Source organism: Littorina saxatilis, linkage group LG1 (genome assembly GCF_037325665.1).
Source record: "Littorina saxatilis isolate snail1 linkage group LG1, US_GU_Lsax_2.0, whole genome shotgun sequence".
NCBI classification, from domain to species: domain Eukaryota; kingdom Metazoa; phylum Mollusca; class Gastropoda; order Littorinimorpha; family Littorinidae; genus Littorina; species Littorina saxatilis.
Genome location: NC_090245.1, coordinates 104,377,491 through 104,397,097, shown reverse-complemented (window position 1 = coordinate 104,397,097; position 19,607 = coordinate 104,377,491). Strand labels below are relative to the sequence as shown.

Sequence of the window (19,607 nt, the reverse complement as noted above, 5' to 3'; positions counted from 1 at the left end):
CAACGTAGTACAATATATGACCTTACTGGGAAAATGCAAGTTTCCAGTACAAAGGACTTAACATTTCTTACATACTGCTTGACTAAAATCTTTACAAACATTGACTATATTCCATACAAGAAACACTTAACAAGGGTAAAAGGAGAAACAGAATCCGTTAGTCGCCTCTTACGACATGCTGGGGAGCATCGGGTAAATGCTTCCCCCTAACCCGCGGGGGGAGTTGTTGATGCTACCTGTACACATTGAGAGCTTGCTCCCGGCTTCACTGAACACTTTTGGAAGACGCCCACACTTGCCATAAGCTTCTTTGCAGTTATGACAATACTTGTGAAATTCTACTCCAGTGCTTTGATCGTGAAGAAAGTGGCCTGAGTGAACAAAAAGAAATAATAATCAGAGGGAGGAATATGGAACAGCCAAAACTGAGACAAATACTTATGTAATTTCTTTACAGTAAATACAAAATGTCCAGAGAATTAGCAATATATCTAACATTGACTGACTGTGTGATGATATCAGACCATAGCAGAAGATATCATCACACAGTCCGTCAATATTGGGTAATATACAGTGGGGTCCTCCTCTCAGACCCCGACAATTAAGACTTTCCTTTGATTAAAACCTTGTTTTTCTAGACTGCTTTCTGCTCATAACCACTATAAATATACATCCATTCTAAGCCCCCCATCCCTAACTTCCAAGACCGACATTTCTAAGATTTTGGAGGCTTTAAAATGATGGGTCTACACCGACTCCTCTTGCTAGCGTTCACTTTTGAGGGTAAATAGAGTAATAGGTGTCATTTAGGTCTGGAAACGCCAGGCGTGAAAGAAGGATGAGGTATTAAATGTTGATCCATGGCAGAGAAAAGTGGCGAAGTGATTACGGCCGAGTGGAGAATTGCTCTCTGATGGTAAAACGACAAACTCACTCCCACCTACAGCTAACATTGACGAGCGAAACAGACACAACAATGCTCGCTCTTCCTGCTGGGTCGCTCAGACAGGCAACCCTAAGACCAACAGTGTTAAACCGCTTTGTCTAATTCCAGAATCCTTGACTGCTTCTTTATGAGTTCATTGGCGGCATAAGACAAGTGCGATACATCATGCGTGCTACATTGTAGATTAAAACATCACTTGAGTGTTTGTCTTGCGAATTGAAATTAACCAGCCATGTCGAATCACTAACGTGTGCAAAATACATGTTTGACTCAACAATACTATACACGACGAAGCTGTTTCACTTTTTTTTTTTAAAGGTCCTCGATAACAAAAATATCAGAAAAATAGTTTTTTGTCCTATAAAGCGTAATACAAAAATAATGTAACCATTGATAAAGCAAGAAACCATATTAACAGCTTAATACTGCTGTCAATATGATTTCTTGCTTTATCAATGGTTACATTTTTATTTCGCTCTACTTCATACCTGAATTTGCAAAGCTACTCTTACCTGTATTACCAGCAGCGATAAAAACATCGGACTTTACTCGATGGGTCGTTTTTTTGTCACCATAGAATTGTTAGGCCAAAACAAAACAAAATAGTCTGTTTACGGTAACATAGGCCCAAAAAATAGGGATTTGTTTTTATTATTATATTTTTTGGTTGCAAAAAACCATATCTTTAAGTTATTTTGTCAAAAAACAGACTTTTTATTTTATTTTATTTTTTAATCTAAATTTTATTATTTTGTTCCCCCCCAAATGCCAAAAAAGAGTCTAGGGTCGCGCGAAAAAATAGGGTCGGTCGGGATACCGTAAACAGACTATTTTTTTGTGGCCTTAAGTGAAAAGGCATATTGAGTGAACAATGTGGTTTTAAACATCTATTTTTCAATCATTTTGCTATAAACTTAACACCATTGTGTCAGTATTGAAAGTAAAGAAAACAAAACATTATTTTGCAGCTCAGTCGGTCTCATCAAAGTTGCATTTTTTACAAGTTGGCTGTGGTTCTGCAGTTGTAACGGGTGCAATCATTTTATCGGACTCTTACATCAAGCGAATCATATATGACTAAAGCAAAACAGATTGCCACAATCGACGGTAGCACTTTCACGAAGGGATACAAGCCAGTAGTAATCACAGGTAATACCTGTCAAAACAATATCTTTTCACGCTCGATTACTTTCCAGCGCGTTTTGACAAGGGAGGGGAATGAGGCGTGATAGAGACTAAAATACCGACTAGCTTCAGATGAACAAGGCCTTTCACTTAATCAATCAATAGGGCCTGGACAGTACAAAAGAAAGAGAGAAGCTACCACATGATCATATGACACTCATGGCCGAGTGCCGCACGTGCCAGGTTCATTCACACGTGCAACACAGTATCCACACTGAAGTTTACCATGCATTACAAAGGTGAAAACTATGAAAGCATTCGACGCCGATGGGCAAATTCCATTAAGAGAAAGAAAAAAACCCGAACATTTGTGTGTATTCACAATCAGAGAAAATAGTTTAATTGTATTGTATTGACTCGTATCGTATCGTATCGTATCGTATCGTATCGGATCGTATCGTATCGTATCGTATCGTATCGTATCGTATCGTATCGTATCGTATCGTATCGTATCGGATCGTATCGTATCGTATCGTATCGTATCGTATCGTATCGTATCGTATCGTATTGTATTGTATCGTATTGCATTGTATTGTATTGTATTGTACAGCTCGATTTTCCGATGACTAGGATGTTGTCTGGCATCGGCAGTCGGCAAAACGCACGAGCTTATTTTCAATCGTCGAAAACTCTGCCTTTTTTGGGGGGACAGAACTGCCGCTGTATTACGGAGGGAGGAAGGTGTCTGTAAAGACTGCATTAAAGCTCCGAAAATGACCCCCAATTTGATAGACATTTCGGAAAATGTTCAACAGAAATTAAACCCAAGCAAAATCCCTGCATGACACGTATTGTGCACAAGACGCTTTCTAAACTTATAACCGTTGTACCTTTATGTATGGGCCTTTAAGATTAGGATACAGTCAGATCATGAAGTTCAAGCCTGAAGAAATACAACGGGCATGACATCTTAAAATGTCAGAGAAGTATCAAAATACTGACGAGATTTAATAAAACAAAACTTCGAGCCCGTAAACGTAGACAGCTATTTTCAGTTGTACATTCAAGTCTGTATAGAATAAATTCATGTCGCAAAAAACACCCAGCATAGATGTAATGCTAATAGCTGTGTGATCATATCAGCACGATACAAACAACAAACACAATATCAATACAACAGTATCAACTACGGACAGATTTCAGTTAGCAGTTAAACGTTAAACAAATCGTGGCTTCACATAGGAGTGGTCGCTTGTATTAGTGGCAAGCGGGATTGTTAAAACAGGATGATATAAAATGATTGAAAATGCCATACAAAACAGATCTTCAGTCCATCAAGTTCTCACAATGAAGAACTATCATAGGTCCAGCGGTCAGTGTAATTTTCTTCTCAAATTCGTACATTTCGCCGTTGAAGTCCACTGGAGTTGTTTCTCATAAGAACACGATTCCTGCCACCAGTCTACTATATAACTGTTTTTCTTAAGATGGTACGACGCAAAGCAGTCTGCCGGAAAGCATCTTTCGGAAGTCGGTACGATTCGAACCAATCTTCTGGAACTGAATATCACGATGACATGATTGGAACCAGTTTACTGAAACCGTTTTTATTGATAGTACGAATCGCGCCACCCTACTAAAGTTGTTTCTCACGATAGTATGACTCGTGCGAGTCAAGTGGAGTTGTTACTCTCCATCAGTAGTATATTTTTGGCCATTCAAATGAAAATGTTTCTCACCCTGGCACGACTCGTACCAGAATACTTGATTGATCTCTCACCATGGAACGATTTGTACCAGCCAATCGCAGTTTGTCCTCACCACGGTACGAATCAAGTCAGTCAAATGGAGTTGTTTCTCATCATAGTACGAATCGTGCAAGTCAAGTGGAGTTGTTTTTAGCCATGATAAAAATGTAGCCAGTCTACTGAAAACTCTCTTTTTTTGCGCTCACAGAATCTTTTTTGTCTGATGATGGTAATTAAGACCTCAGCCTTTTTAAGGGAAATGTATCTCAGGATAGTTCGAACTGAGCCAGGCTATCCGAAGTATTTATCACTATGGTGCAACTCGAGCTAGTCTCTTGGGGTTGTATGAATTAATACTCGTGAAGGGAAGAGTTCTGCCAGTCTGTTGGAACTGTGTCTAGCGATGGTACGATTGCATCCAGTCTTCTAACACTATGTTGTATCATGTTCACTCAGCAGACCAGTCTACTAGAATTGTGTCTTCTCAACATCGTCGAGGTCGACAATGTTCAGCTGTACGTCACATGGTGCATTGCTCCCTTGATCTAGCACAGAAACAGTACTGACGAAGAGATGTCTTGAGGGCATCTAGTTATTATGTTCTAATGGTGAAACCCTGCACCGCGCAAGACAGGAATTCCAGCAGTTCATCTCACAAAAAGCTATGTCATATATCACACAGATGACAATGAGACCACGAACGAACTAATATATACATACTGGTAAGTTTGTACATGTATGTACTCGAGATGCTGCCACAGCAAATAAGTGAAAATCATACCCGTCTTTACAAAACAGAAATGTTCACGCGACACAAAACACTGTTGCAGTACCCTTGGAGCACTGATGACACGCGACACAAAACACTGTTGCAGTACCCTTGGAGCACTGACGACAGGCGACACAAAACACCGTTGCAGTACCCTTGGAGCACTGACGACAGGCGACACAAAACACCGTTGCAGTACCCTTGGAGCACTGATGACACGCGACACAAAACACTGTTGCAGTACCCTTACAGCACTGATGACACGCAAGAAAACACTGTTGCAGTACCCTTGAATAATTAAAGTTTCATCATCCCCCTCTCACGCCTCACCTCCCCGCCCCTCTTGGAATTGCTTCTCTCCCCCCCCCCCCCAAAAAAAAAAAAAAAAAAACAACTGCGTACAATTACAAATACACAGTCTTTGGTATGCAGTGTTTCATTCGCCACAGCCATGTTGGTGTGCTTTATGTGAACGTCTTATTCGTATGAAGAACGAAAGAGAAATCATTTCAAGAACAAAGTATACATAATTCACACTTTAGATGGCTGTATATACACACATGAATGTCTTGTTTGGTCACTTCAGTGTAGACTAGTAGAGTACAAGACTAGCAAAGAGGTGTGTCTTGTTTTGTTGTAATTCGCGCAAACGTATCAGTCTTGTCTCCCTGAATATGATGAATGGAATACCGTCAAATGAACGAAACACGAAGAAGATCAGTGAAAGTGTCTTCAATGGAGGTAGGTACACTTGTTAGTTTGTTTGTTGTCATAAGAACATATTTCTCCATCAAAACACCTCGTTTTATCGTGAAGTTTCTTCCGATCTTTGTTCTCTGACTCAAGCGGAAGTGCATACAGATCACGTGACGTGAGAAGGGAGGTAACTGAAGAGGACGACGAGAGAGGCTATGGAGGCTCCGGTAGTCCACAATCTGTGACGTAGTTCTGGGGGGGCTGATGACGACATCCGGCCTGTCTCCTCTGTATGGTCCTTCTCTGTCCCTGCAGTTAGAGAGAAAACAAAGTGACATATAATGCAACGCGTTCATGCTGCTTTGTAATTCAGAGAGAGAGAGAGAGAGAGAGAGAGAGAGAGAGAGAGAGAGAGAGAGAGAGAGAGAGAGAGAGAGACAGACAGACAGACAGACAGACAGACAAACAGAGACACAGTAAGAGAAAGAGAGAGACAGACAGAGAGACAGACAGAGAGACAGACAGACAGAGACAGAGACAGAGAGAGACAGACTGACAGACAGATAGACAGACACACAGTGATAGAAAGACAGACACACAGACACACATAGAGACAGACAGACAGAGAGAGAGAGAGAGAGAGAGAGAGAGAGAGAGAGAGAGAGAGAGAGAGAGAGAGAGAGAGAGAGAGAGAGAGAGAGAGAGAGAGAGAGAGAGAGAGAGAGAGAGAGAGAGAGAGAGAGAGAGAGAGAGAGAGAGAGAGAGAGAGAGAGAGAGAGAGAGAGAGAGAGAGAGAGAGAGGGTAGCTTATCCATTAGGATTTAGGCCAGTTGTTTTTTTCGCAGGTTATGTGACCGGGCCTTTACAAACTGAATGAGTCTTTCCAAACTGGTGGGTCAGCCCTGTCGTTTCTCGAATTGTATCAAACTCATTTTCAACCCTCTGTTCTTTCTTGAAACATCAAGGTAATTTAGGAATCTAAAGAACTGATTTTCTTTTTTTTAATACGACGAAGACATACTGCTTAAATGCTGCAGTTTCAGGGTGCACTTATAGATTTAGATTTTTTTTAAAGACACAGTAGAACCTGCACGTCAAGAATGACCCCCCGAGGGACCGGTTTAAAGCGTTTGTTATAGACAGGAGGTCGCCATGGAAACGTGAAGTAAACAGAATTAACAAACTCTCGTCGGGGATCTTTGAGGGTGGTCTTAATTGGCAGGTGGTTGCGATCGAGAGGTGATCGCCAGGACAGGTTCGACTGCATTAATATAACTACATCCTCCAATTTTGAAGTCAGGAATGTCAAGTATGTATTAAACTGAAATCGTCATTAAAAGAGAAGAAAACAAAGAAGACAACGTGTCTAGATTTCGTAGTTCCAATCTAGGTGCACTTACTTGCCCCTTTTTCATCGATTTGTTGTTGTTGTTGTTGTTGTTGTTGTTGTTGTTGTTGTTGTTGTTGTTCGTGTTGCTGCTGTTCCTTCTCGTCTGTTTTTACTGTGGCAGTTTCGTATCCTGTTATGACAGTTCCTTCTCTTGTAATGGTATTTTCTTCTTCCCGTCTGGTATTCTCGTCTTCCCGTCTGGTATTCTCGTCTTCCCGTCTGGTATTCTCGTCTTCTCGTCTGGTAATCTCGTCTTCCCGTCTGGTATTCTCGTCTTCCCGTCTGGTATTCTCGTCTTCCCGTCTGGTATTCTCGTCTTCCCGTCTGGTAATCTCGTCTTCCTTTCTGGTATTCTCGTCTTCCCGTCTGGTAATCTCGTTTTCCCTTTTAGCATTCTCTTCTTCTCGTCTGACATTTTCTTCTTCCCGTCTGGTATTCTCGTCTTCCCGTCTGGTATTCTCGTCTTCCCGTCTGGTATTCTCGTCTTCCCGTCTAGTAATCTCGTCTTCCCGTCTGGTATTCTCGTCTTCCCGTTTGGTATTCTCGTCTTCCCGTCTGGTATTCTCGTCTTCCCGTCTAGCATTGGCCTCTTCTTGTCTGGCCTTATCTTCTTCACTTCTAGCTTTCTCTTCTCCTCGTCTGGTATTCTCTTCCTCTTTTCTGGCATTTTTGTCTTCCTGTCTGGCGTTTTTCCTTTCCAATCTGACAGTGTCTTCTTCCCCTCTGGCATGTTCGTCTTTTCTGAGATCTTCTTCGTCTAAGACCCTTTTCGCTACCTGTTCTTCTTCTTCCTCCTCCTTTGTTTCTTTTTCTATTGTGAGTTCTTTTTCGCCTTTGATACCTGCCTTTTGGATGTTAGCATCTCTTTCTGTTCCTTGAAGGGAATAGAAAGCGAAACAAAGCGACATCAGCATCGATGAAGTAGAAAGGCGTACAAGCTGTGCATGCGTTGGCAATATCCTTTCATGTTGTGCTTATGGGCAGAATATACCTGCGCAGTTTCAGCGGCACAGACGACGCACTGCCTATTATTTATGCCGCGATAGGGATTATGACGAGTACTTGGCCCGTTTTCCTTTCACGCAACGTGTAGCGGGCTGGGATAATCTGCAGTGCGTCGTCGGTCCTGCTGAAGTTACATATGTGAGCGGAGCCCCTTATTGCTACTTTCCCTGCACAAAGCTATTTCTAGACTCTAGACTTCTGTCTTCTCTGTTTGTCTTTCACGTCGGCAAAACATCATTATGCTATTTAGGCAGTTTGCGACGGAGAAGAAAAAAATAACAGAAGGAAAACCGGTAAGCGGCTGACAGATCCATGGTTTAATTGAATGGGTCGCCTGGCCAAAGCAATCGACCATTTCAAATTTTACTTTGTCGCTGACCGAAAATCATCCACTGGCCTAAACCCTTCCAAGCCCCCCCTCATTCTCCCCACCATCAGTCGTGTACAAGTGAAAGAGAGAGAGAGCGGGAGGGTGAGAGAAAGAGAGAGAGGGGCGAGAGAGAAAGAGAGAGAGAGAGTGAGAGAGAAAGAGAGAGAGAGAGAGAGCTAGAGAGAGAGAGTGAGAGAGAGAGAGAGAGAGAGAGAGAGAGAGAGAGAGAGAGAGAGAGAGAGAGAGAGAGAGAGAGAGAGAGAGAGAGAGAGAGAGACTAGAGACTGAGAGAAAGAGCGCACATAATAAAATAATGAAGCAAAAAAAAACGTCGATAAAACATGCACATAAAACAAAACCATTCATTGACAAGAACTCAATCCCTCATAACAAAAATAACAGGCTTACATCAAAAGCGAAGCAGTTAAATGTGACACATCTGACTATAACATTATAACATTAATGCTTTATGTGTTACACACCGGTGCGTCCTTTCTTTTGTTCCCAAAACGAGCCATTTAATTTGTGTCTGCTAGTAATGGTTCATCTATTGAACTTTTCTACCAGCCGTTACATACCTTTAAAGCTCCAACTGGCAACTCCATATTTAAAAATATAAGGACACAGCTCCTCTCTAGAAACAACAGTGAAGTAGCTTTAAGAAAAACGCATTTTAGCGTCAACGATCATGCTGGCCACCTCAGACATGTCCAGGGATGGTATTCACGGGAAAGTGACCAACCGGGTGGGAGCCAGGTTTTGGGCCGAATTGGTTGGAATCACAAACGCCTGGGTAGCGCGACTCTAGTAGTTGCTAGTTGTCCACTGGGAGGAAGCGACCCGACTTACCCAGCATTGGGATAATAAAGGAAATTAAATGAAAATTAAATGAAATGTAAAATCAAAATCCCACCTCAAATTCAACCAATCCGACCCAGCGACTAGCTCCTACCCGGTTGGTAACTTTCTCGTGCACACATGCCTAAGGTTTCACACAAATTCTAAATATTTCTGTAGCCTTGAAAAAAGAAACTTTGTCAAAAAGGCTATGTGTTTCATTGAAAAGTACAATGGCGAACTTTTATGTGACAGTGATGAGATTACTAAAGAAGTTAAATCCTTCTATGCACAGTTGTATGCTTCAAGGGAACATAATATAACGAATGAAGACATTCCTAATAACTTAGAACATCCTGTTTTGACTGATGAAGAACGTGATGGACTTGAAGGTATTATTTGTAAAGAAGAATTAGTCAAAGCAGTAAAACAACTTAAAAACGATAAAAGCCCCGGATCGGATGGATATTCAGCAGAATTTTTTAAATTTTTCTTTATTGATCTAGGTGCTTTCTTGCTTCGTTCAATTAATGAAGGTTTTAGAAAAGGGGAAATGTCAGTAACACAACGTCAAGGTGTGATCACCTGTATACCCAAAGAAGGGAAAGATAAAAGGTTTCTAAAAAATTGGCGTCCTATTACTCTTTTAAATACTGTCTACAAAATAGCTTCCACCTGCATTGCTGAAAGGCTGAAACGTGTTCTCCCAACCATAATTCATGAAGATCAAAAAGGGTTTATGCAAGGTAGGAATATAGGCGAAAATATTCGTTTACTCTATGATTCTATTATTTATGCTAATGAACGACAAGCTGATGGCCTTCTGTTAATGGTAGACTTTGAAAAAGCTTTCGATAGCATTGCATGATCGTTTATACAAAAAGCACTGAATAAATTTAACTTCGGAAATGATATAAAAAAATGGATATCAACTTTTTACAGAAATAGTAAATCATGTGTAGCAGTAAACGGACAATATTCAGAGTGGTTTAACCTGGAGAGAGGAACCCGTCAAGGGGGCCCTTTGTCTCCTTATATTTTTCTAATTTGTGCCGAAATTATGGCAATAATGATGCGTCAGAATCCAAAAATCAAGGGACTGAATTTTTTTGATGTCGAAATTTTATTGTCACAATATGCTGATGACACTACCTTTTTTCTTGATGGTACCAAAGATTCTTTTTGTGCATGTGTAGAAACACTACAGACGTTTGCTTCTTTGTCAGGTCTAGTTATTAACTATGACAAGTCGTCAGCAGTGTGGATAGGAGCCTCTAAAAATTCTAACGTTAAGTTTATGCCAGAGTACAACTTTGTTTGGAATCCCACTGTTTTCAGAGTTTTGGGTATCTGGTTTTCGACAAACATCGAGGAAATTGTTCCAATAAACTATGAAAACAAGTTTGTGGAGATTAAGAGAATGTTCAACTCGTGGTCCAGAAGGAATTTAACCCCTTTCGGAAAAATAACAGTCATTAAGACTTTGGCATTGTCCAAACTTACCTACCTATTTATGAATTTGCCGGACCCAGATGAGGATTTTCTAGCTAATCTACAGAAACTACTGTTTAATTTTGTTTGGGACGGGAAAATTGACAAAATTAAAAGAACCTCTATGTATCAGGCATATGAAGAGGGGGGACTTAAAATGGTTAATGTGAGAGTTTTTCTATCGTCATTGAAGATAACCTGGCTAATGAAAGTTTTACATGATGATGGAAAAATTACACAAATTCTCTATGCATTATGTCCTGCTGTCCGAGTTGTGAAACAACGTGGGGGCGAGTTTGCAAATGTACTGATGCAAAGAATTGTTAATCCCTTTTGGGTTGATGTTTTTAAACATTATAAAAAAGTGTGTAACAAATGTATTCCATCTTCTTTTCATGACTTTGTATCTGAATGTCTTTTTTATAATATCAATATATGCAGGGACAAGAAGGTGTTGTTTCTTAGAAGCTGGGCACAATGTGGTATTGTTTCTGTTGGTCACTTGCTGAAGGAAGATGGATTTTTGACCTATGATGAATTTAGCAGAAAATACCCAAATGTGATTATTAATTTTTTGTTATATCAAGGAATAGTACGGGCTGTTAAAAAGTATCAATGTAAGCTAGAAATTGACTTTTGTGATAACTTTTTGGTAAGTGACCCATGTGTTTGGCAGTGCTTGGCCAGTGGTGGTTCTAAACATGTCTATGGATATTTGATTAAGAGTACTGATCCTCTGAAATGTATTGAAAAGTGGTCAGCTGCACTGAACTGTAATGTAGATGTCAATAAGGTTTTTCTAAAAATTAAAAGAACAACTGAGGACGTACGTCTCAGATGGTTTCAGTATAGACTGATATATAGAATTATACCCACCCAGCGTTTTTTGCATCTGAGAAAAATTGTTGAATCTCCTATTTGTACTTTCTGCGGACAGCAGGAGGAAACGCTAGAACATCTTTTTTGGGACTGTACAAAAACACAGGCTTTTTGGAATGATTTCCTTCAGTGGATGCGAGACAATTTTGTACATTGTACTAATGTTAGACTGTATAAGCAACTTATTATCTGTGGCTACCAAACAAACTGTGTGACGGACAAAACCTTTGATTTGTTCCTTCTAATCGCAAAATACCACATTTATACATCTAAAATACGTGCGACCTGCCCCCATTTTCAGGTTCTTGTTTTAACTCTAAAACAAAGATTTTTGGCAGAGAAGCACAATGCATTGGTTAACAATGAGTTAACTTCTTTCAACAGAAACTGGAGTCTGTACAGGCATGCGTTTGAATGATTTTTTTTAAAACTGTAAAGCCTGGTCACCGCTCGCTATCCTCTTTCTCTTCTTTCCCTGATCCCTATTCTCTTCTGTCACTCTTCTTTCTTCCTCTCTCTTTTCTCTTTATCTTTTTTTGTATTGTCTGTTTATATGCGTGTGTGTAAGTGATATGGTTGAGATGGTTTCAATTGGATATTTGCTACTTTCGTTACCCTATGTGGACTGTTTTGACCTGTCTTATGTTGTCTTGTTTAAAAAAGAAAAAAGAATAATAAAAAAAAATAATAAAAAAAAGGTTTCACATTGGGGAAAACGCATCTTTTCATTTAAGCACGTTGCCAAGCTCTACAGTCTAGCTGCTTTCCGTGAAGAAGGACCACCATTTTCTGAATTCATTTCGTCACTGACACCTAGTACCTATGTCATCTATATCTATACACGGCTTGTCTGTGTCTGTCTGTCACTTCGCGATGCACGGCCAAAGTTCTCGATGGATCTGCTTCACATTTGGTGGGCATATTCAGGTAGACCCCGGACACAATCTGGTCGATGAAAATTTTCAACACGTGCTCTGAGCGTGGCGCGGTCAACCGATTTTGGTTTTTCTGTAGCTCCATTTCCAGTAACTATTCCTTATCTTCTCCAGTGTTTTGCGCGTTTATCTCCTTTCCTTCGTGTGGCGTCAATCACGTCAACACGTGCTCTAAGCCGGCGAACCGCCACACTGCATACTCCGTCTCGCGATCCACCCGGCGAAGCGGGTAATCATCTAGTTCTACATAATTCAGCGAAATTGTCCCAACTTCACAGAAAGCATCCAGGCGTTTCGTCACGCTCATAAGAAATATACCTAACTCAGTGCTAGGCATTTCTGCAGTGAGACCACAGGGGAAGCTACTGGAAGGGTACCTATCATACGTTATAGAGTACAGACTCTCAGACTATCGGAAACCATCGTTATGGTTACGTGAGCAAAACAGCCGTTCTCGTTTCTGCGTTAGGCATTTATAAGCAGAGGCCGCCGCTATCATACATGAACACTTGTTTGGTGTGCAAAAGCTGTTTGGGGTTGTTATGCAGTTGTACTGATTGAAAACGTTGCTGTCAGTTTTTTAACTCTCGCTTATTCCGCTGTTCGAGATAGGCAGTTTGCAACTTATCACTAAAATGAAAAAAGCACTAAAAGAAATGACATAGGCAATTATCTTACGAGCGTGACGGTTTGGTTTTTGGTATGGAAGAGTGCTCTTATCACATGTAAAAGCCTGGGCAGACATGTGGAGGCTTTACACACTCAGGAAGGTATTTGTTAAGAACACAAGCAACTGATCGCAACTCACCTCTTTTGACATTGTACGTGTCCCCTGCAACACAAAAAGAAGAGAAGATAAAGCATAATATACATTGCTACTGTTAATCATTAAATCATGTATACTAAAATTCATTCATGCGTGCACGCAAGTGTAGCATCCGTAGTGGTTATACATCAAACTTCGACTAGATTCATGTTAATAATACTAAGACAATGGCACCGTGATGGCATATGCCTTGCTGTGATGTTTTGTTGACCGGTCTTATATATTTTGTGTTATCTTGTTTATGTTAATTGAGGAGATATTGCTGAACAGAAGCTGTGTACGCGTGCAGGAATGACAACTATGTAGTTTATTTTCCTTCTGGGACATAACCTTTGTCCTGAAAGTCTAAATATATGTTTGTTCTTGATAATACTTTTGGGAGCGTGAGATTCAAAAACATGGTAAGCATAACTCCTTGTGTTGGGAGTTACGCGCGCGCGCACACACACACACACACACACACACACACACACACACACACACACACACACACACACACACACACACACACACACACACAAGTGAATACATACGTTTTTGGAATAAAGCTAAATCAAAAGGAAGTGCAAGATTAAGATTCTATTCAAATATATGTGATAAATATGAAATTCAGTCATATCTGACAATGATAGAAAATCGAAATCACAGGACAGCTTTAAGTCGATTAAGAACCAGTAGTCACAATCTAAAAATAGAAACTGGAAGACATCATAACATCCAAAGAGAAAATCGTTTGTGTATGATATGTAACATTGTTGAAGATGAATATCATCTTCTGGATGAATGCGTAAAATTCCATGAAAGTAGAGAAAAGTTTAAAAAAGACGTGACTAATATTGATATAGATTATCTTAATTATAAACCAAGTGAAATATTTATGGACAAAGATGTTCAAATATGTCTCGGAAGGTTTGTCGCAGAATGCTTTAGAATTCATAGCAATGTGTCAATAACCTTTTTGGTTTGAGGACAATAAACATTTGTTCTTGTTCTTGTTCTTGTTCTTGTTCATTCACACACACACACACACACACACACACACACACACACACACACACACACACACACACACACACATACATACACACACACACAAACACTCGCTTCCAGGAAAGATTTTCAAGAGATCGATGGGCATGTAGTAGGAAGAGTGTAAATAAATAACGTGTTTTTTTTCATTGATATTTCATTGAAATTCAAACAAATGTCTTGCTTGACAGTTCGGCCGGCCATGTCTGTAGTTCGTTGATTTATGTTGGAATCACACCAGATTCTCAAATCTATCATACTGTCATTACAAAATTGACCATTTCTATTCTTATCTGCAAACCCAAGGAAACGATGTTATCGAGAAAAGTGAACAATGTTGTTTTTTGTTATTTGTTTCAATCAGAAACATTGAAAACACGCACATCATTTGGGACCATGAAAAAAAGCAGTATTTGTTTGATTGTATTCTCGTGTTTTTTTGCAGTTTTGTGCAAGCAGAACCTATACACTGGAACATTTGAGGTGAAGTACCTCATCAGGTTTACATGGTCCTCACTTTAACTGGTTGAAGTATCCTCTCTCGAAAGCAGGAACTGCAGACTACATTCACAAGCCATTACCGCGTGTGAGAATCACAATTTATATTGCATTCCCAGCGTATGAGCTTTTCAAGGTCTAAACTAGTCGTCATGTTTCCGCGAGAACCGTGCAGAACTGGAATTGCAATAATATAATATTATATTGACGGTAACCTTGTAGTTCTGGACTGACATCTTCATAGTACTGGGCTGATATGAGTCTGGATCTACATATATATGTTGGGGCGCCATTTCACGAGACTTCAAAGTCGAATAGAACTGGTTGCATACAAAGTGCCTTGGTAGGAAACAACTGCACACGTCTGAATAAATCTACGACTTATACAAAATATACGGTTGTCCAGTCGTGTTCAATATAGTTGCACTTACAATAGACGTTGTTTTTTTTAATACTCTTTCGGGTTTGTAGGTTTTGTGGAAGAGTGACCCTTTCTTGTAAAAACCTCCGACAAACAAAGGATGGACCAATCACTAGCGAGGGGTCTGTCGAAAACACATGGACCAATCACTAGCGAGGGGTCTGTCGAAAACACATGGACCAATCACTAGCGAGGGGTCTGTCGAAAACACATGGACCGGAGCACGTGTATCTGACATACCCCTCGCTAGTGATTTGTCTGAGGTTTTGCAAGAAAAGGTCACTCTCCCACAACCCATTAAAACCCGACGGGGTTATGTTCGGAATTTGTGTATTCAAGACCCAATTTAACACACATTGTGTGTATTTTATTGCACGTCTCGTTCAGCGATTCTATGAAAATAAAGCCTATCCTATTTCGATTCAAAGTTGAATATACCTTCTGCATGTGGAGTCGCAGGTTATCTTTGTTATACAGTATACACATATTATGCATACAACCAATTACGTTCAACTTTGCCGTGTCGTGTTCTGTCATATGACCTTATTTACTCGACTATAATACGAGTTGCATTCCAAAAGCTGCATTCAACTTTTCCGCGTATTGTATTACGGTGCTAAACAAGAGGGAGGGTCGGGTATGATGAAAAGGTCAGACAGGGTCACAGAGTTTCCCATGTGGGAGGAATAATTCTACTTGCTGGAACAAACCAAAGCACGCAATGCAGGTAGCGCCTTAATTGTGCGTAGACTGAGGACAAATCCCAATTTGCACCAAAATGAAATAAATCTGCGGTTCTCGTGTAAGGTTTCCTTTTTACATTTAGTCAAGTTTTGACTAAATGTTTTAACGTAGAGGGGGGAATCGAGACGAGGGTCGTGGTGTATGTGCGTGCGTGTGTGTGTGTGTGTGTGTGTGTGTGTGTGTGTGTCTGCGTGTGTGTGTGTGTAGAGCGATTCAGACTAAACTACTGGACCGATCTTTATGAAATTTGACATGAGAGTTCCTGGGTATGAAATCCCCATACGTTTTTTTTCATTTTTTTGATAAATGTCTTTGATGACGTCATATCCGGCTTTTCGTGAAAGTTGAGGCGGCACTGTCACGCCCTCATTTTTCAACCAAATTGGTTGAAATTTTGGTCAAGTAATCTTCGACGAAGCCCGGACTTCGGTATTGCATTTCAGCTGGGTGGCTTAAAAATTACTTAATGACTTTGGTCATTAAAAAACTGAAAATTGTAAAAAAGATATTTTTTTTATAAAACGATCCAAATTTACATTCATCTTATGCTCCATCATTTGCTGATTCCAAAAACATATAAATATGTTATATTTGGATTAAAAACAAGCTCTGAAAATTAAATATATAAAAATTAATATGAAAATTAAATTTTCGAAATCAATTTAAAAAACACTTTCATCTTATTCCTTGTCGGTTCCTGATTCCAAAAACATATAGATATGATATGTTTGGATTAAAAACACGCTCAGAAAGTTAAAACGAAGAGAGGTACAGAAAAGCGTGCTATCCTTCTCAGCGCAAGTACTACCCCGCTCTTCTTGTCAATTTCACTGCCTTTGCCGTGAGCGGTGGACTGACGATGCTACGAGTATACGGTCTTGCTGCGTTGCATTGCGTTCAGTTTCATTCTGTGAGTTCGACAGCTACTTGACTAAATGTTGTATTTTCGCCTTACGCGACTTGTTATGTTTACTGATGTCGTACCGACACTCATGTAAATATTGTGTGTGTTGCGCGTGATTGAAACTTAGGGAAAGGTTAATGAGTGTGTGTGTGTGTGTGTGTGTGTGTGTGTGAGTGGGGGGGGGTGAGAATGTTTTTTTTAACGTATAATGAGGAAACTTCGTGTACACGTGCACAGACACACTCACAAACACAGCCACGATCTGACTGTCTACAATGACCGTTGACTAATGACTGAATATTTGTATTCAAAAGTTGATTAGATTACTGTATAAATACAATTACGCATTTTAATCGTTGCCTTTATGTTTGTCCCCTGCGTTTTGCGATGTAGTGCTACTAAGAAACAATATCCGACCTTCGTGTAAACATGAACATGGACTATAACAATTCTTATCTCTGATCTGATCTTATCTTGTTATCTCTACCGGACGTCTGCAAACACATCCCAAAAATAATGCGTGATCTGGGAATACTAATTTGGACTGCTACATCTGCGTGTGTGTTTCTGAACATACATTTAACTCGCTCCCTGTTTTTTTCTCCACAAATACGTATATCTGTGTGTGTGTGTGTGTGTGTGTATGTGTGTGTGTGTGTGTGTGTGTGTGTGTGTGTGTGTGTGTGTGTGTGTGTGTGTGTGTGTGTCTGAATATGCGTGTGAGTGCGTGCGTACGTGTGTTTGTGCGAGCGTACGTACGCGCGTCTGTCCCTGTGTCTGTGTGTGTCCCTGTGTTTACACGTGCGTGCATAAGCATAGCCCGTCTTTCGCTCTATGAGGCAATACACAAGGCTTAACAAGTAAACAGGAGCATTACCAAGACAATAACCAAAGGTCGGCGATGCCGCCAAGAACAATAAAATTCGCACCAATGGGCGGGCGAAATGTTTACCCCCAGTAAGTGTCAAACTCCACACTTCACGTCTCTCAACCCCACACCAGATTACCTGCTCAGGTGCTAACCGTTTCTTTTTTGTTGCCGCATCGAGATAATAGAAAGAGAAATATAAACTTACCCCCCTCCCCCCCCCACGCACACACAGATCAAGCAATGTTCAAATACTGCACTGGACGGATATACTTCCGAAGCAACCTGCTGAAAGACAGACCACTAAGGATGCAAGAAAAAAAGGCGACTAATATTACAAACTCTCTCACAGAAAAGGAATTTTTGGGAACTGTAATCGACAGAATGATATAGTTCTGCAGCACATCGGAGTAGATTTAAAGAAAGAAGAAAACTCTCTCACGAAACAACTATTTTTGGGTACCCTTCTCGAAGGAAGCATTTCTGGAGCAAACTGGAGAAAGTTGAACGACAAAGGCGGAACGACAACACACGGCTACAAACTCTCTCAAATAAAAGCAATTCGCGGGTACTATACTCGGCGGAATACATTTCTGGTGGAAAGTGGAAAAGACTGCAAACAAGAAAGACGAATATATAGGCAACACAGTCTCTCACGCAAAAGTGATTTTCGGGTACTTTACCCGACAGGTATATTTCTAGTGTTAACCGGAGAAAGTTGGACCGCTAAGGCTGCAAGACAGCATGACAACAAAGACTACACACTCAGGAAACTCACACAAAACCAATTTGCGGATACTATTCTTCTTGCATACCTTGGGTTCCTGCAATAGGTGACGATGGAAAAAGTACTAAGAAGTAGAATCCGAGGCAATAAAACACACACACACACACACACACACACACACACACACACACACACACACACACACACACACACACACACACATCAATCATTGAATGGAAACGCCAGTAATATATGAACTGAGTAGACCTTCGCTGTGCGTTGATACAGTAGAACCGCATAGTACGGTAACCGTATTGTACCAACTGTTGTTTTTCTTCTCGCTAATGTGCATGAACCCTGATGCACAAACTGTCGAACGCTGGAACTAACTTCTTCTTCTTCTTCTCGTTCGTGGGCTGAAACTCCCACGTACACTCTTGTTTTTTGCACGAGTGGAATTTTACGTGTATGACCGTTTTTTACCCCGCCATTTAGGCAGCCAGCTGGAACTAACAACAAAACTTGACTAAATATAAAAAGCAGCTTAGACTTTCGAACAAAAACATCCCCTCAGGTTATTTGTACAAAGTGCTTGCATAAATAAATGTATGACACATCTTGCTGATGAATACTATTTGCGCTGGAACAAACTCGAAAGAAGACTGAAACCGACTAATTCCCTTTAGGTTTCATTCTTGAGGATTTGTAAAGGATAAATTGATTCTTTGGGAGACTAGAAACTGTAAATGGGTCATTCGGGCCTGGATCCATTATAGATAAAAAGAAAGAAAGACAAATAAAAAGAGAAGGAAAGAAATTAAAGCTGTTGGGTTGATGGAATCGTCATAGTCATAGTCCTTACCATTGAACTTAATCATAGAAAGAATCGCGTTAGGAGATGTGTCGAACAAAAATTCTCCAGGAGATCATTATCAAGGCGTCATCAATAACGAGAGAAAGTAGGAAAGAAAACACAAATTCAAAAAAACTAGATTTTATTTTAAAATGCAAGAAAGAGGCTGGGAAATAAAATGAGACATAAAGAAATAGAAAAACAAAATAAGACAGAAGGAGCAACTAAGACATCAATAGAGAAAGAAAGAAGGAAAGAAAGAAAGAAAGAAGGAAAGAAAGAAAGAAAGAAAGAAAGAAAGACATTAAAGAAAGAAAGAAAGAAAGAAGGAAAGAAAGAAAGAAAGAGAGAAGAACAACGAAAACAGAACAAATGTTAAACAAAACAAAGCATAAGCAAAAATAAGAAATAACTAAATAGATAAACACACACAAAAATCAGAAAAAAAACGACAGACGGAAAGAAAGAAGTGAAGGAGAAAGACAATAATGAGAAGAAAGAATTAAAGAGTCTCCTCACTCCTCCAGTCTCCTCACAATAAACGTC

At 40.1% G+C, this 19,607-nt stretch overlaps 1 protein-coding gene across 1 annotated transcript in view; it reads right to left on the bottom strand.

Moving 5' to 3' along the window:
* Nucleotides 1–2,983: 2,983 nt before the first annotated feature.
* The window catches only part of LOC138958015 (zwei Ig domain protein zig-8-like), a 41,396-nt gene continuing 24,772 nt past the window's right edge, over nt 2,984–19,607 (bottom strand). Inside the window, exons 6-8 of the mRNA XM_070329043.1 lie at nt 13,000–13,023; nt 4,653–4,797; nt 2,984–3,014 (exon numbers count right to left, since the gene is read on the bottom strand). Of these exons, the coding sequence (XP_070185144.1) occupies nt 2,984–3,014; nt 4,653–4,797; nt 13,000–13,023 (200 nt within the window). The remainder of the gene's footprint in view (nt 3,015–4,652; nt 4,798–12,999; nt 13,024–19,607) is intronic.